At 37.6% G+C, this 21369-nt stretch overlaps 1 protein-coding gene across 1 annotated transcript in view; it reads right to left on the bottom strand.

Annotated features, from left to right (window-relative positions):
- Positions 1-394: 394 nt before the first annotated feature.
- LOC106656782 (leucine-rich repeat-containing G-protein coupled receptor 4-like) overlaps positions 395-21369 on the bottom strand; it is a 48106-nt gene continuing 27131 nt past the window's right edge. Inside the window, exons 4-5 of the mRNA XM_023459619.1 lie at positions 14571-14710; positions 395-689 (exon numbers count right to left, since the gene is read on the bottom strand). Of these exons, the coding sequence (XP_023315387.1) occupies positions 424-689; positions 14571-14710 (406 nt within the window). The 3' untranslated portion in view covers positions 395-423. The remainder of the gene's footprint in view (positions 690-14570; positions 14711-21369) is intronic.

The raw sequence follows: 21369 nt of genomic DNA, 5'->3' as shown, positions 1-21369 counted from the left end.
TGTATACTTGTGCAGTGCATAGTGGGAACTCAATATGATAGTTGCAAGGACAAAATTCTTTTTCGTTACCACCACCGGAATTTCCTAGTAAGTTGACAATTTCCTCATTTGTGACAAAGAAAAATTTTCATGCCTTATTTTTGAAAAACAAAAAATACTGTAAATATGAAACTTAGAAATATTTGTTCTCGGTTCGAGCCATCAAAATTATTTCAAATTTGAAATGTTAAACTATTTGAAAAAATTTACTTCGTTTCTTTTCATTATTTGCAATAAAAGTGACTTTTTCATTATCTGTAATAAAAACATTAAAGCAAATGTATTGAGATGTATCCATTTTTAATGCAGTCATTATAAAATATAATTTTTAAAATTTTTATGAACAATTTCCTTATTAAGTTGATAGCCCCTATATTTAATTATTTAGATTGCTATTAAAAATGAAATCAATACAAATGTGCTAGTTTTGTAAGTTGTTGAACTCGATGAAAGTTTTTTGTACTTTTCTGAAGGGGAGCAACCCATCTCATAAACTGGCATATTCTGCAAATGATATTCTCTATGTTCTGATTTCATAGTGCAAATCGTTTTTTTTTTTGACATTAAGTCTTCTTTCTCATTACTTTCTTGGAGATTTTGTAGCCATGCTACGAACCAATACAATTTACAGTCACAAACGAGTGGGTTATCTGAAAATATACATTAATAGCAGAATCTTAGGCAGAGTAATTTAAGATGTAAATGTAAAAATAACTTATATGTAACATAGAATGTTTATTTGAAAATTTTCAGAAGTCAGAACAGTTTTTATTTTTACATGATGTATGACAAGGGCTCTGCGCAGAAAATCGTTTATTTCTGTTATGTTGTTAATGGGGAAAGGTACCTTAAACCTGCATTTAAAAAAAAATTCATTAAAAATGAAGAAAAAAATTTTTTTGACTATACAAAGAAAACTCTGTTTTTTCAATCCTTTTCTAAAGGTTTTCACTCTGGAATATGCATATTGAGGGTCCATTCACTATAGAACCCTCGTCGATGAAGCAAGCCCAAAGTCCTGACATGTACCCCTGTGCCGTAGAATCCACCTAGAACCGATGATTCAATCATGGTCATAGTGGTGTCATTTTGTTTAGTAGATGTGTAGTTACCAACGCAAGCATTTTCAGATATTTTAGTTAATTATACACAATTTGACAGCCATATACTATACACTTTTATTCATTAATATAATATGATAAATGACAGATTATGCTAGCATATGGTCTGAATAAAGTGCAAATTTGGCCCAATACCTATAAAAGTGCTTGCGTTTGTAGCTATTCTTATGTAGAATAACCTTTGAAAATTTCAACTCATTTGCTCAAACGGTTCTCATGGAGAGTTACGGCAACAGAGTAATTTTGAGATGTAATATAACTTCCCCAGAGTTAAAAAAGCCAAAAATACCCCAATTTATGTATAATAATACATTTATGTCTCTGAGACTGCTTGAAACTTTGTGAGTTATAGAAAATTATCAATTCAATATATATTTCCAACAGGAAAACACATAAGGACAATATTTAACTATCCCAGATAGACACACGTCGCGCCTATCACACTCGCTGCGCTCGTGCACTTACCTCACTCCGCGGTATCAGAAAGTGCGACTTATAACTCGGAAAAGAACGCATAAATATGAACTTAGCACAACGCTATAGAAAAGTATCTTGTACACACGTGTCATAGTATACAATTATAGCATAAGAGCCTAAACCTAACGTCTGTAGCGGCATACTTTATGCGCTACAAGTCATTGAAATCCACCTTCGAGCTCACGCGTAGATATAAGCTGTAAGACGAGACGAACCCTGTACACCTTGCCCCTATCACACATGTATGTTCTTCTCCAATACACTTTAGCACTTGAGACTTAAAAAAGAGGTCTCTCAAGACGATACGATACTAATCAAGAAACAGATGCTCCTCAAGAGTACACAATGAGACGCACAGAATCAGTCGATACGATGCCTGCATCGTAAAGCACAATAGAACAGATGACACAAACCAGACGATAAAAGAACAAGCAGATCACACCTAAACCTCTTCGTATACACTCGATACTCTTGCCACCGGATGTATATGTTACCGGCAAAACCCGCTTTTAGGGAAAAGCTGCTTTTGCCTAGGCAAAAACAAAAATGCCTATGATTTTAGGTAATAACCGCAATCCCTGAAAAAGTTTAGGAAGTTCCTAAGCTTTTTAGGCAAAACCCGCAATGCCTAAAATAATACAGGCAATTGCCTAAGTCAGTTTAGGCATTTTTGTTTTTAAATAATTTTCCATTTAAAATCATTTGTTATACTGGCAGTATTTATTGAATTGACTGTGTTTACTTCGTGGTTGTTGATTTTATGTACGTATGTGATGAATACTTGTTCACTAAGTAGGCAGAGAGTGTACTGTTCAGTTGCTTTTTGACTCTTCATCGTTATTGAGTATTTTATTTTGTCCTAATCTATTGTAAAAATCTATTTTTAAAATGAGCGTAGAAAGTTCAAAAAAAGACTGGAAACAGGAGTTTATTACTCAAGCAAAAATCGGAGAACATTATAAAGTTATGACAACAGCTAAACGTGATGAAATAATGAAGGATATTTTGAGTGCTAAAGCAATGAAAAATAATGAAAGAACGTGGCCACAAAGACGTCGATTGAAACGATTTGACATTATTGAAATTGATGGTAGAAATCGTCTGATTTCAAAATGTACCGATGCAGGGTTCAAATATTATGCGGCGGTTGAGGATATCTACGATATTTTAGAAGAGGCTCATACCGGTAAAGGTCATGGTGGTTGTGATCGTTTACTAATTAAACAGCCAAAAAATACGCCAATGTAACGAGCGAAATGGTAAATCTATATTTGACAATGTGCGAGATCTGCGAGCAAAAAAAAGTTAAACGACATCGAGGGTTAGTATCGAAGCCCATTTTGCACCATCAAATGAATAGTCGTTGCCAAGTCGATCTTATAGATTACCAAGGCATCTTGATAATGTTTATAAATAGGTCATGGTATATCAGGATCACCTGACCAAATTTGTAATGTTGAAGGCTCTTAAAACGAAATGAGAAGAAGAGGTAAGTGACTGACGAACGAGTTCTATTATAGATTTATTATTCTATTATTTTATTATTATCATCTTCTCAATATATTTTTACTTTTACTTGGGGCGCTATGCATATTACAATCTGACAATGGTCGAGAATTTGTGAATTCAATCATCCATGAAGTAAAGTCTATGTGGCCTGAATCGGTAATTATACATAGGAAGCCACGTCATAGCCAATCACAAGGATCTGTAGAAAGAGTGAACCGAGATATAGAAAACATGATTGCCGTATGGATGGCAGAAAATAAAACTGACAAATGGCCTCAAGGATTACCATTTGTTCAGTTTTCTAAAAATAGAGCTTTCCATTCGGGAATTAGACAAAGTACATATAAGGCTATGTTTGGGTTTGAACCAAGAATAGGCCTATCATCTACAGGGTTACCCTCAGATGTAATTTCAAAGATTAGCGACGAAGATGATCTTGTTCAAGTACTGCATAGCATACGACCAGCTTGCTTTCCTATGACGACGATCGACGAAAATCCTTCTCAGCAAGAAAGTCAAAAGATCGATGAAAATCCTCCTCAGTAAGAAAGTCAAAAGATCGCCGAACTTGTTTCATCAAATAATAATATTCACGCTACAAGGAAACGAACTGCAGAAGGTTTGGAAAGACAAGCAAAGCGAATGAAGACCCGGTCCGATGATTTGCACAAGGCGGCCACAGTGGGTGATTGCGTTATCATTACGATTCCCGATGTGGACAGGGCAAAAGGCGATTTAAGAAATGTAATTGGTATTATATTGGAAGTCAAGAATAACTTGTATAAAGTCGGAACAAAATACGGGATCCTTAACAAACATTATTGCCGGTGAATATTTTATCTGCGAATTATCATGTTTAAAGTAATTGTAAAATGTACCAACGAATTTCTCTATTTCTAGGTCCGAATTTGAATTGTCCCGAAGAAATTTTCTGCAGATATCAGACATACCCCTCGAAGAAACATTATCATTAAGGACGGTGGCAAATAAACAATCGAACTCCGGGGGGCAAGGATTCTTGAAATGTAATTGCCAAACCACGTGCAACACGTATAGATGCATATGGTCGATTCTCTGTAAAATCGAATGGCCAAAAAATTTTTTTTTCTGCAAATATAAAAAACTTGCTGTTCCCGATGTCAGAAATGTCCCCAAATTTTATAAGAATTTTTGGGACCATCTATCACTCTTTTTCAGGGGCCCGAAGTTGGCCATTTTAGGGTTTTTTTGAAATTCATGAAAAATCACAAATATTCAAATAATTCCTGGATCAGGGTAGAATGATTCAAAAGTAAAAGTGCCCAGCAACTTTTTTGTTGGAAATTGTCCAAATTTTCAGAAAAAAAATATGCCAAAGTGATTGGAACAATCTAGGTAAGTGTAAAGCAAAAAAACTGCAAAAGTAACATAAATCATGAAATCTAATCGAGTTCGAACCGGACTTTCATTTCCTAAACTATGTAAAAAGCTTCCCATAGATGTCAACTAATGCCTGATAAAGTTTTGTAATGGGTCTTAAAGTTTAACGCAATGTGTGGCGAAAAACATGCAAAAAAGGTCAAAAATAGGCCCAAAATGCCTAAAATCACCAAAATCAGCCATTTTCAGTCCTTTTTTGCATGTTTTTCGCCACACATTGTTGTCTACATTGCGTTAAACTTTAAGACCCATTACAAAACTTTATCAGGCATAAGTTGACATCTTTGGGAAGCTTTTTACACAGTTTAGGAAATGAAAGTCCGGTTCGAACTCGATTAGATTTCATGATTTATGTTCCTTTTGCAGTTTTTTTGCTTTACACTTACCTAGATTGTTCCAATCACTTTGGCATATTTTTTTTCTGAAAATTTGGACAATTTCCAACAAAAAAGTTGCTGGGCACTTTTACTTTTGAATCATTCTACCCTGATCCAGGAATTATTTGAATATTTGTGATTTTTCATGAATTTCAAAAAAACCCTAAAATGGCCAACTTCGGGCCCCTGAAAAAGAGTGATTGATGGTCCCAAAAATTCTAATAAAATTTGGGGACATTTCTGACATCGGGAACAGCAAGTTTTTCATATTTGCAGAAAAAAAATTTTTTTGGCCATTCGATTTCACAGAGAATCGGCCATATGTAAAAAACATAAAGTTTTATGTAACTCTAAATGTCATGGCAGTGCAACTTGCAAAAACAAATAATTATTATGATTAGTTTACAGACGATATGTCGTCCATGAAATATATATTGCATGCAATATAACTTTCAACAATTGTTATTATATAAAAAAATATTATATATTACATAAATTATATAAACATTATATATTTTATCATATATTATATATATTATATAAAACAATAAATACTGCCAGTGTTACAAATGATTTTAAATGGAAAATTATTTAAAAACAAAAATGCCTAAACTGACTTAGGCATTGCTACTTTTGCCTGCATTTTTTTAGGCATTGCGGGTTTTGCCTAAAAAGTTTAGGAACTTCCTAAAATTTTTCAGGGATTGCGGTCATTATCTAAAATCATAGGCATTTTAGTTTTTGCCTAGGCAAAAGCAGCTTTTCCCTAAAAGCGTGTTTTGCCGGTAACATATTGCAAGGTTACCGTTTAAAATCTCACAGTGGGGCGCTTCGTCGCTTCACACTCGGCGGCGCGTTAATATTATTTGTCCCTTTCGACGCGTGGTGAGATTTTAAGGTACTTGTTTTTTTATTATTATTTTTGAGGGAAAAGGTTCGAGAACGCGCTGAGGCACTGTTATTTGTAATGTAATTTTATCTTTTATTAATATTTTATCACTAGAGAAATGTAAATAGCAACAATGTTCAGATACAAGCTAGTACGGTTAAATTTGTTGCTATTTATCTTGGGCTCGTCGCCGTCTGTCCGTGTCGTTGCTATAGTACTGTCATTAACGAGTATTCGTCTCACAGCAGTTTTCTATAGCGGTGGATTTCCTGTAGGGAAAAAATGGAAGGGATACTCGACGTTCGCGAGTTTTACGGTTTGACCCATATACCGTGTGTTGTTGTACTGTCCGTAACTTCGCAGTTACGCGTACTTCCACGGTACGGCTGCGTACGGAGGGGAGGATTCTCTCGCGGCCCGTTGCTAACTTGCGACCCGTGCAGACACTTTAGCGTTTTCCTTTTTTTTTACACGTGTTATTGATAGTACGCGTATGCCGCGGAGGTTATGCGCGTTTATTTGGCGTTGGCTCGAATTCGAAGAATCCTTGCGAATGCGCGGAATTAAGCTCGAATGTGCTAATCAGTTAGTACTTACAAGGAGACCACCCCAGCTCCGGGTCATGGATCTTGCCCAAACTCATAGAGGGTACATTGGGCACCTAGAAAACATGCCCAGTAGGTTTAGTTTGATCTCATAGGCCCCTGGAAGAAGTATAATGCACATGCTACATTTAAATATTAATTAGAGTAATTTTATTTTATCTTGAGTGATAGTGTGGCTTCATGATGATGCCAAGAAATCACGGTAATAAACAATTTCTCTATTCTTGAGCGAAAATGCTTGTTGATATGGTGTGGTATCATCATGAAGCCACACTATCACTCAAGATTAAATAAAATTACTCTAATTGAGTGTTAAGAGATGGTGAAGAAGGATCAAAAACAAGAGTTTGTATTTTACAAATATTTTTAATTATATTGTAGTAAGTGCATATTGGCGCCTGTTTTGGCTCTAATTTGATCGCTTTTGTCAGATTTTGACAGTTAATAACTAAAGCTGGATTAGTGAATCTTTTTCAATGTGTTCAGGACATGAAAGAGAGTTAGTTCAAGTATACTGAGGGAGCTTGAACTTGATTTCTTATGCATGAAGACATTAAGTGATGATAGAAGGGGGTTTTTTATATATAATTAATATTTAAATGTAGCATGTGCATTATACTTCTTCCAGGGGCCTATGAGATCAAACTAAACCTACTGGGCATGTTTTCTAGGTGCCCAAAGTACCCTCTATGAGTTTGGGCCAGATCCATGACCCGGAGTTGGGGTGGTCTCCTTGTTAGTTCGCGAATGTAGGATGTTACATAAGGACGCGGATGCAAAAATTTGTAGATTATTTAAAAGTGCGACGGACAGCCTACCCCGGGTGGGTAATTCAGCTCGACTGCCGTGCACTTTATTTATGGGGGCCCGCTTTACCTGACTCGAGTCCCAGAGGGGATATTGGGCCCGTCACCAGCACGGGCGATCCGTGAGCCCGTTCACTCACCTTCCTTCGCTTAGGCTTCTGATACCTGAAATTCTCGAATAGGTCAAGCGAAATGAATTGACACGCGTTCCTTTACGATTAATTGATTTATCTTTATTTAAGGCCCACGAGGGCAAACGATCACAAATAATACGCGAATTACAATCTTCGGCTTACGATACGGCCCCGTAGCCACTTACGCACGCGTTGGGCACTTTCCGATTGCCCACGAGGCCGAGACTTGCTCGCACGTTACTATCGGCCCAGTGTCGTCGCTACGACACTCGCGTGGCCTCATTTACACTAACACACTTGCTCACACACACACACACGGGCGGCCCGGCAGCCGCGCCGACCAACGGCTTAGAAATATCTTACAATTACCCCAAGTTCTTCGGCGCCTCGCTGCTGCACTGATGACCTCTCGTCGATGCTCTGGGTGTAGTCTTCTTGGCCCAACTACTACTGCTGCCCGCGTCCGGGCTTCGTCGTACCTCAACGTGTGTTGTCTTCGTTCAGCCTTCCCGTCCTCTTTCGGGCTCTGCGCACCTCACTCTTGCGATTCTGGCTGCCCGATCGGGCGAGTCTGCTCCAAGGCGCCTTGCTCACCTGGGCTCCGACCTGACTCGTGTATCCAATTCCACACGGGCACTAACGGGTACTTGCTCACCCGCGTCACAACGACAACTTCAGCAATCACTTCAGCAATTTCAGCTTCACGCACTGGCTCGCCTTTTCCTGCGTCTTTCTATCACTCGGCTTTTCGCGTGTCCTTGACACTCGCCAGCGTATTCTAATCTGCCTGCCTCGTAGCGAAAGGAATTTGCCCGGTGTCTCCTCGGCTCTTTTTCTGTCCTTCTCGCACGTGTTGATACTGGACCACGCTCCTGGCTTCACATCATCAGTCCGACGGGCCACTGCTTATCATCTACCTGAAAACGCGCGAGAGAAGGGAGACATACACGCACTCACTCATACATACGCGTGTGCGGCAGTCTCGGCGCGACGCATTTTCTGCGAGTGCTCGACTCGCTTACTCACGGCTTGTGCTCCGTCACAAAAGAAACACTTGCATTGGTGTTGACGCTCCGTGTGTAGAATTGCCTGCAGTTTTCTCATTTCCTTGGTGCCCGACGTCAGTGCTGCAGTAGCCCGATTCTATCAAACACTAGATAAAAGAAAACACCGTACTCAATTTCGCGAGCCTAGCATACGGTCGCAAGGGAACAGGTGGGGCGCGAGCGAAGGTGAGGATTCTCGTCGTCCCAGCCGATGCGCGCCCTGGTGCTTGCGCAAGCACTTGTGAGATCAACGCGTCTCAGCGTTCGCTGCCTTATCAACGGGCGTAAAAAAGGGTATTTACCTTGCAATATACAATAAAAGAACAAGATTAGAAAGAGGCCACTAAGTCGATAACACTTGACAGGTGACAGGTTAGTTCGACGCCTGCGTACCCGTCAAGACGCATCTCAGGTTGACAATCCACACTTTCTACTTACGTAACCTCACATCATACATATAGTCCAGTCCAGTTAGATCTGACTCTATGTTAAACGTGAAAAAATTCGCAACCGGCGTTTCTCACCGGGATTCGTTAGGGTTCGATGGTAGGAATAAAGTAATAACAAATGCCACAGTTGAGTCGATTGGAATTTCAACAATTGGGCCCTTTAAAATTAGGAAAATTGGTTTTTCGGCTACAGATTGAAAACTGTACATTTTATAAAAAAAAGTTTCAAGCGAAAGTTGTAGGTCCTTGCAAGACCTTCAATTTGACATATATAACATTGGAAATCGGTTCATTTGATTATCGAAAACGCCTCAATTGTCAATAACAACAAAAGGGACTTACAGACATTGCAAGAATATCTAAGTGGGCTCAAATCAAAGATAACTACTTCTACTTTTGTAAAATAACATATTTTTATCATAGATTACAAAATAAGAAGTAATTATCTTTGATTTTAGAGCACGTAGATATTCTTGCGATGTCTGTAAGTCCCTTTTGTTGTTATTGACAATTGAGGCGTTTTCGATAATCAAATGAACCGATTTCCAATGTTATATATGTCAAATTGAAGGTCTTGCAAGGACCTACAACTTTCGCTTGAAACTTTTTTTTATAAAATGTACGGTTTTCAATCTGTAGCCGAAAAACCAATTTTCCTAATTTTAAAGGGCCCAATTGTTGAAATTCCAATCGACTCAACTGTGGCATTTGTTATTACTTTATTCCTACCATCGAACCCTAACGAATCCCGGTGAGAAACGCCGGTTGCGAATTTTTTCACGTTCAAAACTAATTTGACTGGACTAATACGAGAATGAAACAATCCATTGACAACACCAAGATATCCAGCAGCAGATGAATGATGAAAGCTGAAACGCACCAGACGCAATCGCACAGTGTTGATACATGAAACAAGCAGACAACTAATACCAAGCTATCGACACCGATCGATCAAAATCGATTGGCGCTCGTGGGTCGCTTCAGACAACACAAGCGAACGACGACTGTGACCACGTCGCGAGGCGCCATTATTGCCACTCTGCTTGTACCCTAAGCACGTGTCGAGTCGTATCTTAAGAACGAGAAAGTGAAAGTAAAAGTGAAAGTAAAAGTGTGTCTCGAGAAGCATCTCTCCGTCTTCTAAGTACTCCTGATGACGACGTCCAACCCGCGGAAGCCGGCCACCGAACGTGTCGACGAAGATCGAAGAAATAGAGTAAGCTTATTTGAGTAACCTATAAGTCGAAAACCACGAGCTCTCTCGCGCATCAGTAGATTCTTCCCCTGTGCAACCCCGCTTCCCTTCGAGACTTTTTCGCGAGTTTTAATTGCTCTCCGCTAAGCCAGACAAAAATTGATGTAAAAATTGAAGACGTGAAAGATTGTATGCTGTCAACGACGAAATCTGTTTAATTAGAATAACATCAAATTAATTATTATCATTTCATTATTTATATTTTACGGTCCACGTGCCGCGTAACACGTGGTGGTGCCCTTACTCTCGTTGACCAACGAACTGTCAATTTCATTTCTGTACATTCAATAAATTATTATCTTCTCTTTTATAATTTAACCTAATAAAACAGTTTGTTATAATTTATTCCAGACGCCTGAAACCCCCTTTATACGTCAAAGTTGCAATTTGTAGGTTAGAGTGTTATAAATTCACTTATATATGCGACGGGGCGGAATTAGGGCGGCAACTGCTGCCCGCTGCCCGCTGCCGAGACTCGACGCACGTATCTCTTTCTCTCTCGCTCTCGCACGCGCGTATGACTGTGTTTACATATATATGCACGAGGCAACGAAACAACATAAGCAACAGCAGTCGGCTTAGCTCACGGGATTGACTGCGTTGCGATATCTTTCTCTCTCTCACTTATGCATATACGATAATATATAGAATACGTATGTTCTGTCTATGCGTATACGTCGCGAGACTGTACGCACTATCATGCATGTTTTCGAATCTGATATTAATCAATGCATGCATGTATACATGTCTATGAGTGTGTGTCTTCTTAAGAAAAGTCGACATTTTTATCATGTTACATTAACATACAACGAACGATAATCGCTCAATGCACTAATTTAATTAATAAAAATGTACTTTCGAAACTACAATTGAAAGTTGAAGAAAATTATTAAAGTACGAGTCATTTTTTGAAAATGTGATTTCCAATATAAAATAAAAAATACCTATCAAAAAAACTCTAAACAAAAAACAAATTGAAAATTGAAAAATTAGGAAAAAAAAATTAAAAATAAATTAGCTGTTTATGAACAGCTGGAAGATGTGAAACATCTTTGTCAATTAATCAAAGACAATTAAATGCACTCGGCAACAAAATTATCGCAACAAAAAAATTCATCGAAATTTTGTCGATTTTCAAATGCTTCTATCTTGGGCTAGATTTATCGTATCGACACGCTTTTTGTTTTAATTTCTTGGAAATTTTGTCCTCTTTAAATCCATATAAATTAAGATAAGATTTGAGTTAATGTTGAGTTACCAGTAGTATTTGAGCGTGACCCTAAAAATTACTGAAAAAAAATGACTGTTTGAACGTGTACCAGTACCACAGTGATTTTTTTATCGAAATCTTATATACACTATCGCAAAGTGCTCTTTTCAACGAGTAATTTAAAAAAAAAAGACCTCTCTACGATTTTTTTAACGCCCTGTAGGTCGATTTGAAGGTACGATTCATGTACGCAAAATGCCCAGAAAATCGTCTTGATTTCAGGTAAACGGGGGATTTTACGTACTTCAAATGGTATTTTCAAATCGACCTACAGGGCGTTAAAAAAATCGTAGAGAGGTCTTTTTTTTTTAAATTACTCGTTGAAAAGAGCATTTTGCGATGGTGTATGTTAGATTTCGATAAAAAAATCACTGTGGTACTGGTACACGTTCAAACAGTCATTTTTTTTCAGTAATTTTTAGGGTCACGCTCAAATACTACTGGTAACTCAACATTAACTCAAATCTTATCTTAATTTATATGGATTTTAAGAGGACAAAATTTCCAAGAAATTAAAAAAAAAAGCGTGTCGATACAATAAATCTAGCCCAAGATAGAAGCATTTGAAAATCGACAAAATTTCGATGAATTTTTTTGTTGCGATAATTTTGTTGCCGAGTGTAATTTAAAAGAACTAAATAAATCCAAAAACATGAATCAATAATAAAAACAAAAAATCAAACTAAAAACTAAAAACACAAAAAATCCAACTAGAAACTAAAAAAAACAAAAAACCAAACTAGAAACGTAAAAAAGAAAAAAACCCAACTTAAAACTAAAAAAATCAAGAAACAAGAAAAAAAACTCAGAAAATCCCAACACAAGCATCGATGTTTCACATCTGGTGTAATTATGCTCGAGAAACTACTCTGATTTTAAGAGTAAGCACTTATTCATTATGCACCAGATGTGAAACATCGATGCTTGTGTTGGGATTTTTTGAGTTTTTTTTCTTGTTTCTTGATTTTTTTAGTTTTTAGTTGGGTTTTTTTCTTTTTTTAGTTTCTAGTTTGGTTTTTTTTTATTTATTCCTCCCCACCCAACCTAAATCTACACTTACCCCATACAAAGGGAGGTCTGGGCCGTCTACAATCGAGCTGCGAGCGCCGACTCGCGTCACCAACTTATCGTCAGATGTCGCTAGCTGCACTTTTTCTTGGCCTGAAATTACCTACTCAAAATACATGCTACTTAAGCAAATATGACAAATTTTAAGAAAGTCAATATTTAATCAACTCTAAATGTCATATTGAAGCTCTTAGAAGAGGAGCACAAAACTTTTTTTAAAATTCTGCTTCGATTAGGTGGATAAGGGTACTTTTCTGAAGACATTGAGACTCCATAGATCGACATTAATGAACTCACATCAGAATCGCGGGGCAAGTAAATCCAATTACAATATTTACCATCATGAAAAAAGTGATGTAATTGGTCTTTCAGAACTAGAGGTTTTTTCGGTCTATCAGATGTGTAATGAACATATTTTACTATAAAAAAAAAAAAATTTACGAAATTTCCCACATTTTTTCCGGTGCTATAAACTTTGTAAAAATAATATCTGAAAAATGTTTAAATAGTCATTTTTGACGTGCAATTTTATGAACTTTTCGAGTCTGGTACCAGAATTGTCAAAAAAGTTGAAGAACAAATGTTATGAACAATTGAACAACAAAAAACAGGATTTTTTTGAAAAAAATTTTGATTCGACCTAAATTTTCGAATCAAAAGAGACTTGATCCGTGAGTCTAACACATATTTTTTGCGTCCATGAGGTGTAGACATAAAAGTCCAATAGTTACAATATCAAAATTCAACATGGTGGACAACAAAATCGCGCCTCGTAAAAAAAACCATGTAAAAACTTGATTAATTTTTTTATATGCTAACCAAGCGTCTAGAAAAAAAGCTTTACTTGGAAAAAGTTCTTAAAATTGTTCAAAACAGGCCCCTGAATTTTTTCAGAATTTTCCGAGGAAACTTTTGGATTTTCGAAAATGTTCAGAAATCAAAAATACCAAAAATGATCCAAAAAAATCTTAAAAAATTAAATGTTCTTCGAAATATTCTAAGACTTTTATAACATACAACACTTTTTCGTCAAGTTCTTCATTTTCGAGCTATAAAAACTAATTATGTTCTTAAAATAATTATAATGTAATTTTTTCACTTGAAAATGAAGAACTTCACGAAAAAGTGTTGTAAGTTATGAAAGTCTTAGAATATTTCAAAGAACATGTCTGAATTTTTTACGATTTTTTTGGATCATTTTTGGTATTTTTGATTTCTGAACATTTTCAAAAATCCAAAAGTTTCCTCGGAAAATTCTGAAAAAATTCAGGGGCCTGTTTTGAACAATTTTAAGAACTTTTTCTAAGTAAAGCTTTTTTTCTAGACGCTTGGTTAGCATATAAAAAAATTAATCAAGTTTTTACATGGTTTTTTTTACGAGGCGCGATTTTGTTGTCCACCATGTTGAATTTTGATATTGTAACTATTGGACTTTTATGTCTACACCTCATGGACGCAAAAAATATGTGTTAGACCCACAGATCAAGTCTCTTTTGATTCGAAAATTTAGGTCGAATCAAAATTTTTTTCAAAAAAATCCTGTTTTTTGTTGTTTAATTGTTTATAACTTTTGCTCCTCAACTTTTTTGACAATTCTGGCACTGAATTCGAAAAGTTCATACAATTTTACGTCAGAAATGACTATTTAATTATTTTTTAGATATTTTTTTCACAAAGTTTATAGCACTGGAAAAAATGTAGGAAATTTCGTACGTTTGGCACGAAACGGGTTAAACAAGCAAATAAAAAATTGAATAAAAACAACCTAGGAATTTTTTGGAATAAAGCTAATTACTAATTATTTTTTTCAAAAATTATTATTTTGTGGGTCGCTGCATTCGCCAACGGGGTTGTCACGCCCCACTCTCTTCTACATATGGTCATTTCTTTTGTCTCCAAACTCTTCAGTAATCACTGAGAAATACTCTTGTTCACAAATATAAGAACGAAACGGCCTTACGATGACTGGTATAAAATTTCGTTTCAACGCCTGAGCAGATATTTCTCGTGAAGAATGTATACCCTGTTTTTTCTTAATGTAGGTTTTTGTATTTCATGCAACCTCGTTATTATTTATTCATACATAAATTGATGTTTAAAATTTACCTGTTATATCAATTACTTTCAATGTATCAACTGTACTATCAACCAAGTCTTCTGAAAGGATTGATAATTTATTATTTTGGAGATTCAAGATTTCCAGAGAGTTTAAATTTTCAAAAGTCGATGATGGAATGAATTTTATTCTGAAAAAAAAATATAAATCTGTAGCAATATTAACTGCAAGATTATGTGTATATCAATAGATATATCTAGAGGGACGATAAACTTTGAAAGAATCTTGTTAAAAAATTTCATATAGAACCATATAGTTCCAATTTCATATAGAAAATTTCATATAGAATCATATAGAACTTTATTCCAGTGAGAGTTTGTACACTATCAGTTGACAAAAAAGTTCAGCAAATGAGAGGTTACATAATAGTACCTTATGAAAGATACTATTAAGAAACAAAGATTAAGAAAGATACAAAGATTTTGTTATAACTTTTTCTACTTATGCAATACTTTTTTTACATGAAGATGAGGCTTCGGTATCTTTGACACTTTTTAAGAACGAATCAACCACGAATAGAGATTTTCCTGCATACAAAAGTTTGTGCATGAGCTATGATGTGCATGTGTTGGATTGATGGACGGTACTCTTTGTCTAGGATTCCACCCAGGTACACGAATCACATGCGGCAGTAGTCGTTCCCCCCCAAGGTTGATAGTAAGATCTCAACGGTGCTAATATAATGCGGACTCAGTTGCGGTGGAAAGCCTGACAAACAAACTTCGTAGTCGCAGTTAGCTGCCTCAGGAGTTGGATCTGACACAATTGTAGCGGGCGCAGGCTGATCGCGTAAAATCTCAGGAAAGGGTTTAAACGTTTCTTGATACTGTAAAAACGAGCTGTCATCATCTGTTCAAATTTTGGAAGCCAGTATGGCGTATCGCAGTCGATCTTTCTACTTTTTGCACTCGACTTCCATCCGCTTAGATGAGACTAAGACATGGTCTTGTAAGCCTTTGCCAGAATGTGCAGTTTCGATAAAAATTATACGGTATTTGAAAAGTTGATCGGAGCAGTGCATTGTATAGCAGAGAGATCGTCGTGACTCCTACTCCATCCTAAAACCTGGCTCTTCATTCACCCTGAACTTCCACGATCTATTGCGCAGGTCTGCCAGCTAGTGATTGTTTGAGAAAATTTCGAGGAGAGACCTTACCCTCAAATGGGTTGATGCTTTGCATTCTTCATTAAAAATATGATATGCAGGCCCGGTGCAGCGAGAAAACTGGACAGCACAACGCCCAGGCTGTGCACTCAGTCGACTACCTCTACCACCTGACCGTTGACAACGATAGGTGGCAGTACACGACCTCTAACATATTTTAAAGAACGATTGCTGTCGAATATGATGGCCTTAGTCTTAGTCGCGTTCAGACTCAGACTCAGCGATCTTACATAGCGAGAAAGTGAATCCGGATCAGCATTCATCTGTGCTATAGCACACTCTATCTCGTCAGGGCGACACTGAATGTACAGCTGAGTGTTATCACTAAACAACACATAGTTACCTCTACAAGACGTGAGACACCTAGGGAAAGACTTTAAAACGGCAAGAAATAACACTGGCCCCGGAGAAGACCCCTGCGGGACACTAGATATCACCTTCGCAAAATCCGAAGAACGCCCGTCACTGCCAATAACCGCTTGCATCCTCCACATGATGCACGAGTGTACAAATGTAAGAGCCTAATCAGGGAACCCCAAGGATCAGAGAGATCTCAAAAGCGCAACATGATCCAAAGTGTCAAAAGCCTTCTCGTCGAAAGGTCAAACAACATAACTAGAGTGACCACGCCGTCGTCAATGCTGTGGCAGTCCTATGTTTGAGAGGGTTTTATCAAGGTTGGTGCTGTCAGAAAGGTTCGATTCAATAGGTAATCCAGACGGCAGCACCTCACAGTCGTCAGTAAGAAGTTGAGGAGCAAGAGAAAAACCATCTGTTTGGATGTTCTGAACTGTCCTGGTGACATGAAGAAGCTCCTGTCTAATGGCTGAGATAGATTCAGCATTCACCTTTAAGACGTTCTCCTGCTTCCTCAATCGCTCATCCAGTTTGCCCACGGCCCTTGCCACACCCTCCATCCATCCATTCATCCATCCATCCATCCATCCTGATAATGATAATACTAGAAGAAAGCAAGAAGGAATTATGGACTGGTGTTAGGAAATATTGAGAAGATTGGTTAAGATGTGGAAAGCTATGGTGTGAAATTATTGTCAACGGGAAGATAAAGATGTATTGAGGAAGAATAGGCTACGCGCATGAGTAAGGAGAGATGTAATGATTCAATATCAACTTTAGTTAATACCAAGTCCGGTATAAATACACTGTCACGAACACTTGCACAAACACAGGTAATCAGCTTCAAAAAAGCAGACGATATCCCAAACCAATCGGTGAAAATCTGCGCCTCCTCGTTGAAACAGAAAGTTTCCTTGGATCTTTGCTTGGCTCTTTCTGCACCCTGGAGATTAGCCTAGCAGACAGATGCTGGGTGATGTTGAGCCGTCTCTATGGGCATGACTGTGGGTGCACGATTTTGGAAACTAACTTTCAATGCTGGTGTAGAATACAAAGATGGTTTTAGGGAATGCAAGGGTAACTGTCGTGACGGTGGTTCAGCAGTAGTTGAATCTTGCAAAATTAGATAAAAGTGCGGGTTGTCGTACTTACTAATAGCATACATCAGTAGCTTCATAAATATAGATTTTTGTTTGCAAAACAGCTCTCTCAGGGAAAGGGTAAGAGTTATAAAGTTATATAAGTACAATAGCTTAGATTATTATAGGACAGTATAGATTGAATGTTATAGATTATAATCAAGAGTAGCGTAGTAGTAGAGCATATTTAGTTATATTAACATCATAGTTCCAGGAAGGAGAATTTGACTATTTTTTTATATACATTTATTGAAAAGGAGAAACTTGTAAAGAGCTCAGGGATCATTGTCATCTGGCTTACTCGATTTGCAGTCGACAGGAAAGAAAGTTCACAGGGGGGGGGGGGGGGGGGGGNGACATCAGGTTCGTATTCTAGGTGTTCCATGGTGCACCGTTGTTTCCAATCGTGTACTTCGAGTTTGAATAAATGGTTTCGAACCAGTCGCTTAAATGCTCTTGGAGGGTTGCGAGGGTCCTCTATAGATGGAAGGCTGTTGATGAGACGAGTTGCTGTTGTGTATGTTATATATACAAGCGCGCTATGTGTGTGTGTGTGCCGTATGGGGAACGCGTCGGAGCGTCAGCGTCGTCAGACCCAGCTCTAAAACGAGCATCCCCTCCCTTGCGCGCTACTGCGCGCCAGCGCGCTGCTCCGAACCCACTTGGTTCTCTGCGCTTGCCTGAGACGCACGCATGTGAACGTGTACACTGTATCAGCTAACCTTCCTTATATAATAAATATATATATACACTAATTCTTCTCTGTGTACTCATTCACAATAGGTTATGGGCCCAGTCCCGCACTAAAGTGTATAAAGTATCGTGTATAAAGTGTCGTAAAATTTTTCTCTCATTTTGTATAATCAGCCAGCCTTGTGCAAAAGTGCAAAAGTGTTATCAAAATGGAGAGTGGTGACTTGTTGAAAGTTGCAAAGCTGAAAAACGCTGACAATTGGAGCACGCGGAAATTTCAATTACGTGTGATACTAACTTCACAAGAGGTATACGATGTAGTGACTGGTGAGACACAAAAACCGAGTGCACTTGCTGCAGATGCAACAGCGACAGATCGTACATCATTTGAAACCAAGCAAAAAGAATTCATGAAGAAGGATGGAATAGCGCAGAAATTTATCGTTACATCAATGGAGAAGCAACCGATGATGCTTATTTTAAATTGTGAAACAGCGAAAGAGATGTGGGATAAACTTCAAGCTGTTCACGAAAGTAAAAATGAACTGAGTATGCATGCATTGCAACAAAAGTGGTTCAGCTTGAAAAAAGATCCATCAGATGACATAGCTACGCATATAGCCAAAATCGAAGATTTGTGCTGTTCACTCAAAGCCATGAACGAGCCTGTTTCAAGTAGCATGATGTTAACGAAAATAATAATGACTCTACCTAAAGAGTATAATCATTTTGTATCAGCATGGGAGTCCGTGACTAATGAACAAAAAACGATTGAAAACTTAACATCTAGGTTAATCATGGAAGAGGTACGGCTCACCGAAACAAATGCTGAAAGTAATGCGCTGATGTCGCACCATAAGCATTCGAAGAAACGTTCGAATTCCGGAAATGCTTCGAAGAGCCACCGACAAAATAATAAAGGTGGCTGTTGGAATTGTGGCAAAGCAGGACATAAGCAGCGCGACTGTTGGAGTAAGCCGAAACAACGTTCCACAGAAGCATCAAGCAAAACTCCAAGTGAAGGAAACGCGCTTATTGGAAGCCTACTGACATCAACGGACACAGCAGCGTACACATCGAGCGATGTTTGCCCCGAAAGTTGGCTGCTAGACTCAGGCGCTTCGCAGCACATGACAAGCAGACGCGAATGGTTTTCCAGCTACACCAGGTTCGACAACAAACACTCTATACAGCTCGGCGACAGACGCATTCTTACTGCAGAGGGCAAAGGCAGCATCGATGTAAACGTTTCTGATGGAAAGAAATGGACTTCTAAGTATTTATCTGATGTATTATACGTACCGGGTATATATTTTAATTTGTTTTCGATGGGCGCCGCTCTAGCCAAAGATCTTAGTTTCAAATGTAACAATACAGAATGCTATTTTTATCGCGACTGTAAGAATTTTGAACCAGTAGTTGTCGGAAGAAAACGTGAAAATGAAAAGATTTTTAAAATGAAAATTGAGGTTATCAATCCGGAGAAATCTTTGATTGCACAAAATAATAATACGAATGGTATTAATTCACTAAGACTTTGGCATGAGCGATTAGCTCACCAAAACATTGCGCATACTAAACAATTTTTGCGCGAAAATAATATTGAATGCTCCGAAAAGGTGTACGAGTGCGATCCATGTACACTCGGTAAAATGCACCGTTTGCCATTCCCGAACAGCACAAGTTGCACGACTAGAGTCGGTGAAATCGTCCACTCAGATCTTTGTGGTCCCATGGAAATAACGTCGATCGGTAAATCGAGATACTTTTTACTTTTTAAAGATGACTTCTCGGGATATGTCTCCTTGTATTTTCTTAAAAATAAATCGGAAGTCAAAGACTGTTTTATTAATTACTTGCAACGATTGGAAAAAGAGACTAAAGAAACTATCAATATATTGCGAACCGATAACGGGCTTGAATTTGTGAATAGAGATCTGAGTTACGTGCTGTTCAAGAAAGGCATCAAGCATCAACGTACGTGCGTGTACACACCGCAGCAAAATGCCAAGGCCGAACGAGAGAATAGAACTCTGGTCGAGGCGGCGCGTACGATGCTTCTGGCTAAAAATCTTTCAAAGAATTTGTGGGCTGAAGCTGTAAACACAGCCGGCTATATACTTAATCGCTCGAGAAAAACTCACGTATCTAATACGACACCGTATGAACTGTGGCATAAGCAGAAGCCTGCCGTGAAATACTTTCGTACATTTGGTTGTGATGTATATGCATTTATCCACAAAAATCAAAGAAAAAAATGGGATGCAAAATCCAAGTTAGGTAAATTTGTTGGTTATGATGAGAATACTAAAGGCTATAAAATTCTTTGCTCGAATACTAAAATAGAAATTCACCGCGATGTTTCATTTAAAAATGAGTTACACGTTGACGAGAATACGCAACAAAATGCGAACGATTTTGAATTTGTCATATTTAATACTACCTCTATACAGAATGAACCGATAAATTATATTGTTAATACAAATGTAAGCGAATTAAATCACACGAATGAAAGTGGAAATGAATTAGTAAACAATAATGATAGAAATAATGAGAATGAACAGATTGATGAATTTGATGAGCAAAACGATAGTCCCGAAAATGGATTGAGTGATGCTGATGTTGGGTCGCAGAATGAATTACCTAATGTGAATTATGAGCCACGGTACAATTTACGAAATAGACAAAAGCTTAATCCTCCTGATCGAGGAGATACTGTAAACAATTTTATTTTTGATTCAGAAAATTTTGAGGATGTTCTTTTGTATGCTTACAATGACACGCCTAGTAATTATTCAGAAGCAACCCAATCAAAATTTCATAAGGAATGGAAGAGTGCGATGCGTGATGAGATTTTAGCTCTTAACAAAAATGAAACGTGGGTCAAAGTGAAACCTCCTGCAAATGTAAAAATTTTATCCAATAGATGGGTGTTCAAAACTAAAAATGATCCTGTCACTAACAAAATAAAATACCGAGCACGTTTGGTTATAAAAGGTTTTTTGCAAAGAAAAGACATTGACTACAAAGATATATTTAGTCCCGTCGCACGGTATAATTCAATTCGAGCTTTTCTGGCTATATCAGCTGCACATAAATTAAAAATTAAACAATTCGATGTCAAGTCCGCCTTTTTAAATGGCGATTTAAAAAAAAATATTTACATGCAGCAGCCAGAAGGGTTCGATGATGACTCGGGTATGATTTGTCATTTAAAAAAGAGCTTATATGGATTAAAACAATCGGCAAGATGTTGGAATGAGAAATTTGTTGAGTGTTTGAGAAAATTCGATTTACATTCATCTGATGCCGACCCGTGTGTGTTTACAAGTAATAAAAATGGAGAAATATTAATGTTGATTATCTATGTCGACGACGGTGCTATTGCATGTAACGATGAAAGTAGAATTTCAGAATTATTAGCACATATTAGTC

Source organism: Trichogramma pretiosum, unplaced genomic scaffold (assembly GCF_000599845.2).
Source record: "Trichogramma pretiosum strain Unisexual culture from Peru unplaced genomic scaffold, Tpre_2.0 scaffold26, whole genome shotgun sequence".
NCBI classification, from domain to species: Eukaryota; Metazoa; Arthropoda; class Insecta; order Hymenoptera; family Trichogrammatidae; genus Trichogramma; species Trichogramma pretiosum.
The sequence above is the reverse complement of the archived record's forward strand: the minus strand, read 5'-3'. Positions and strand labels throughout refer to the sequence as shown.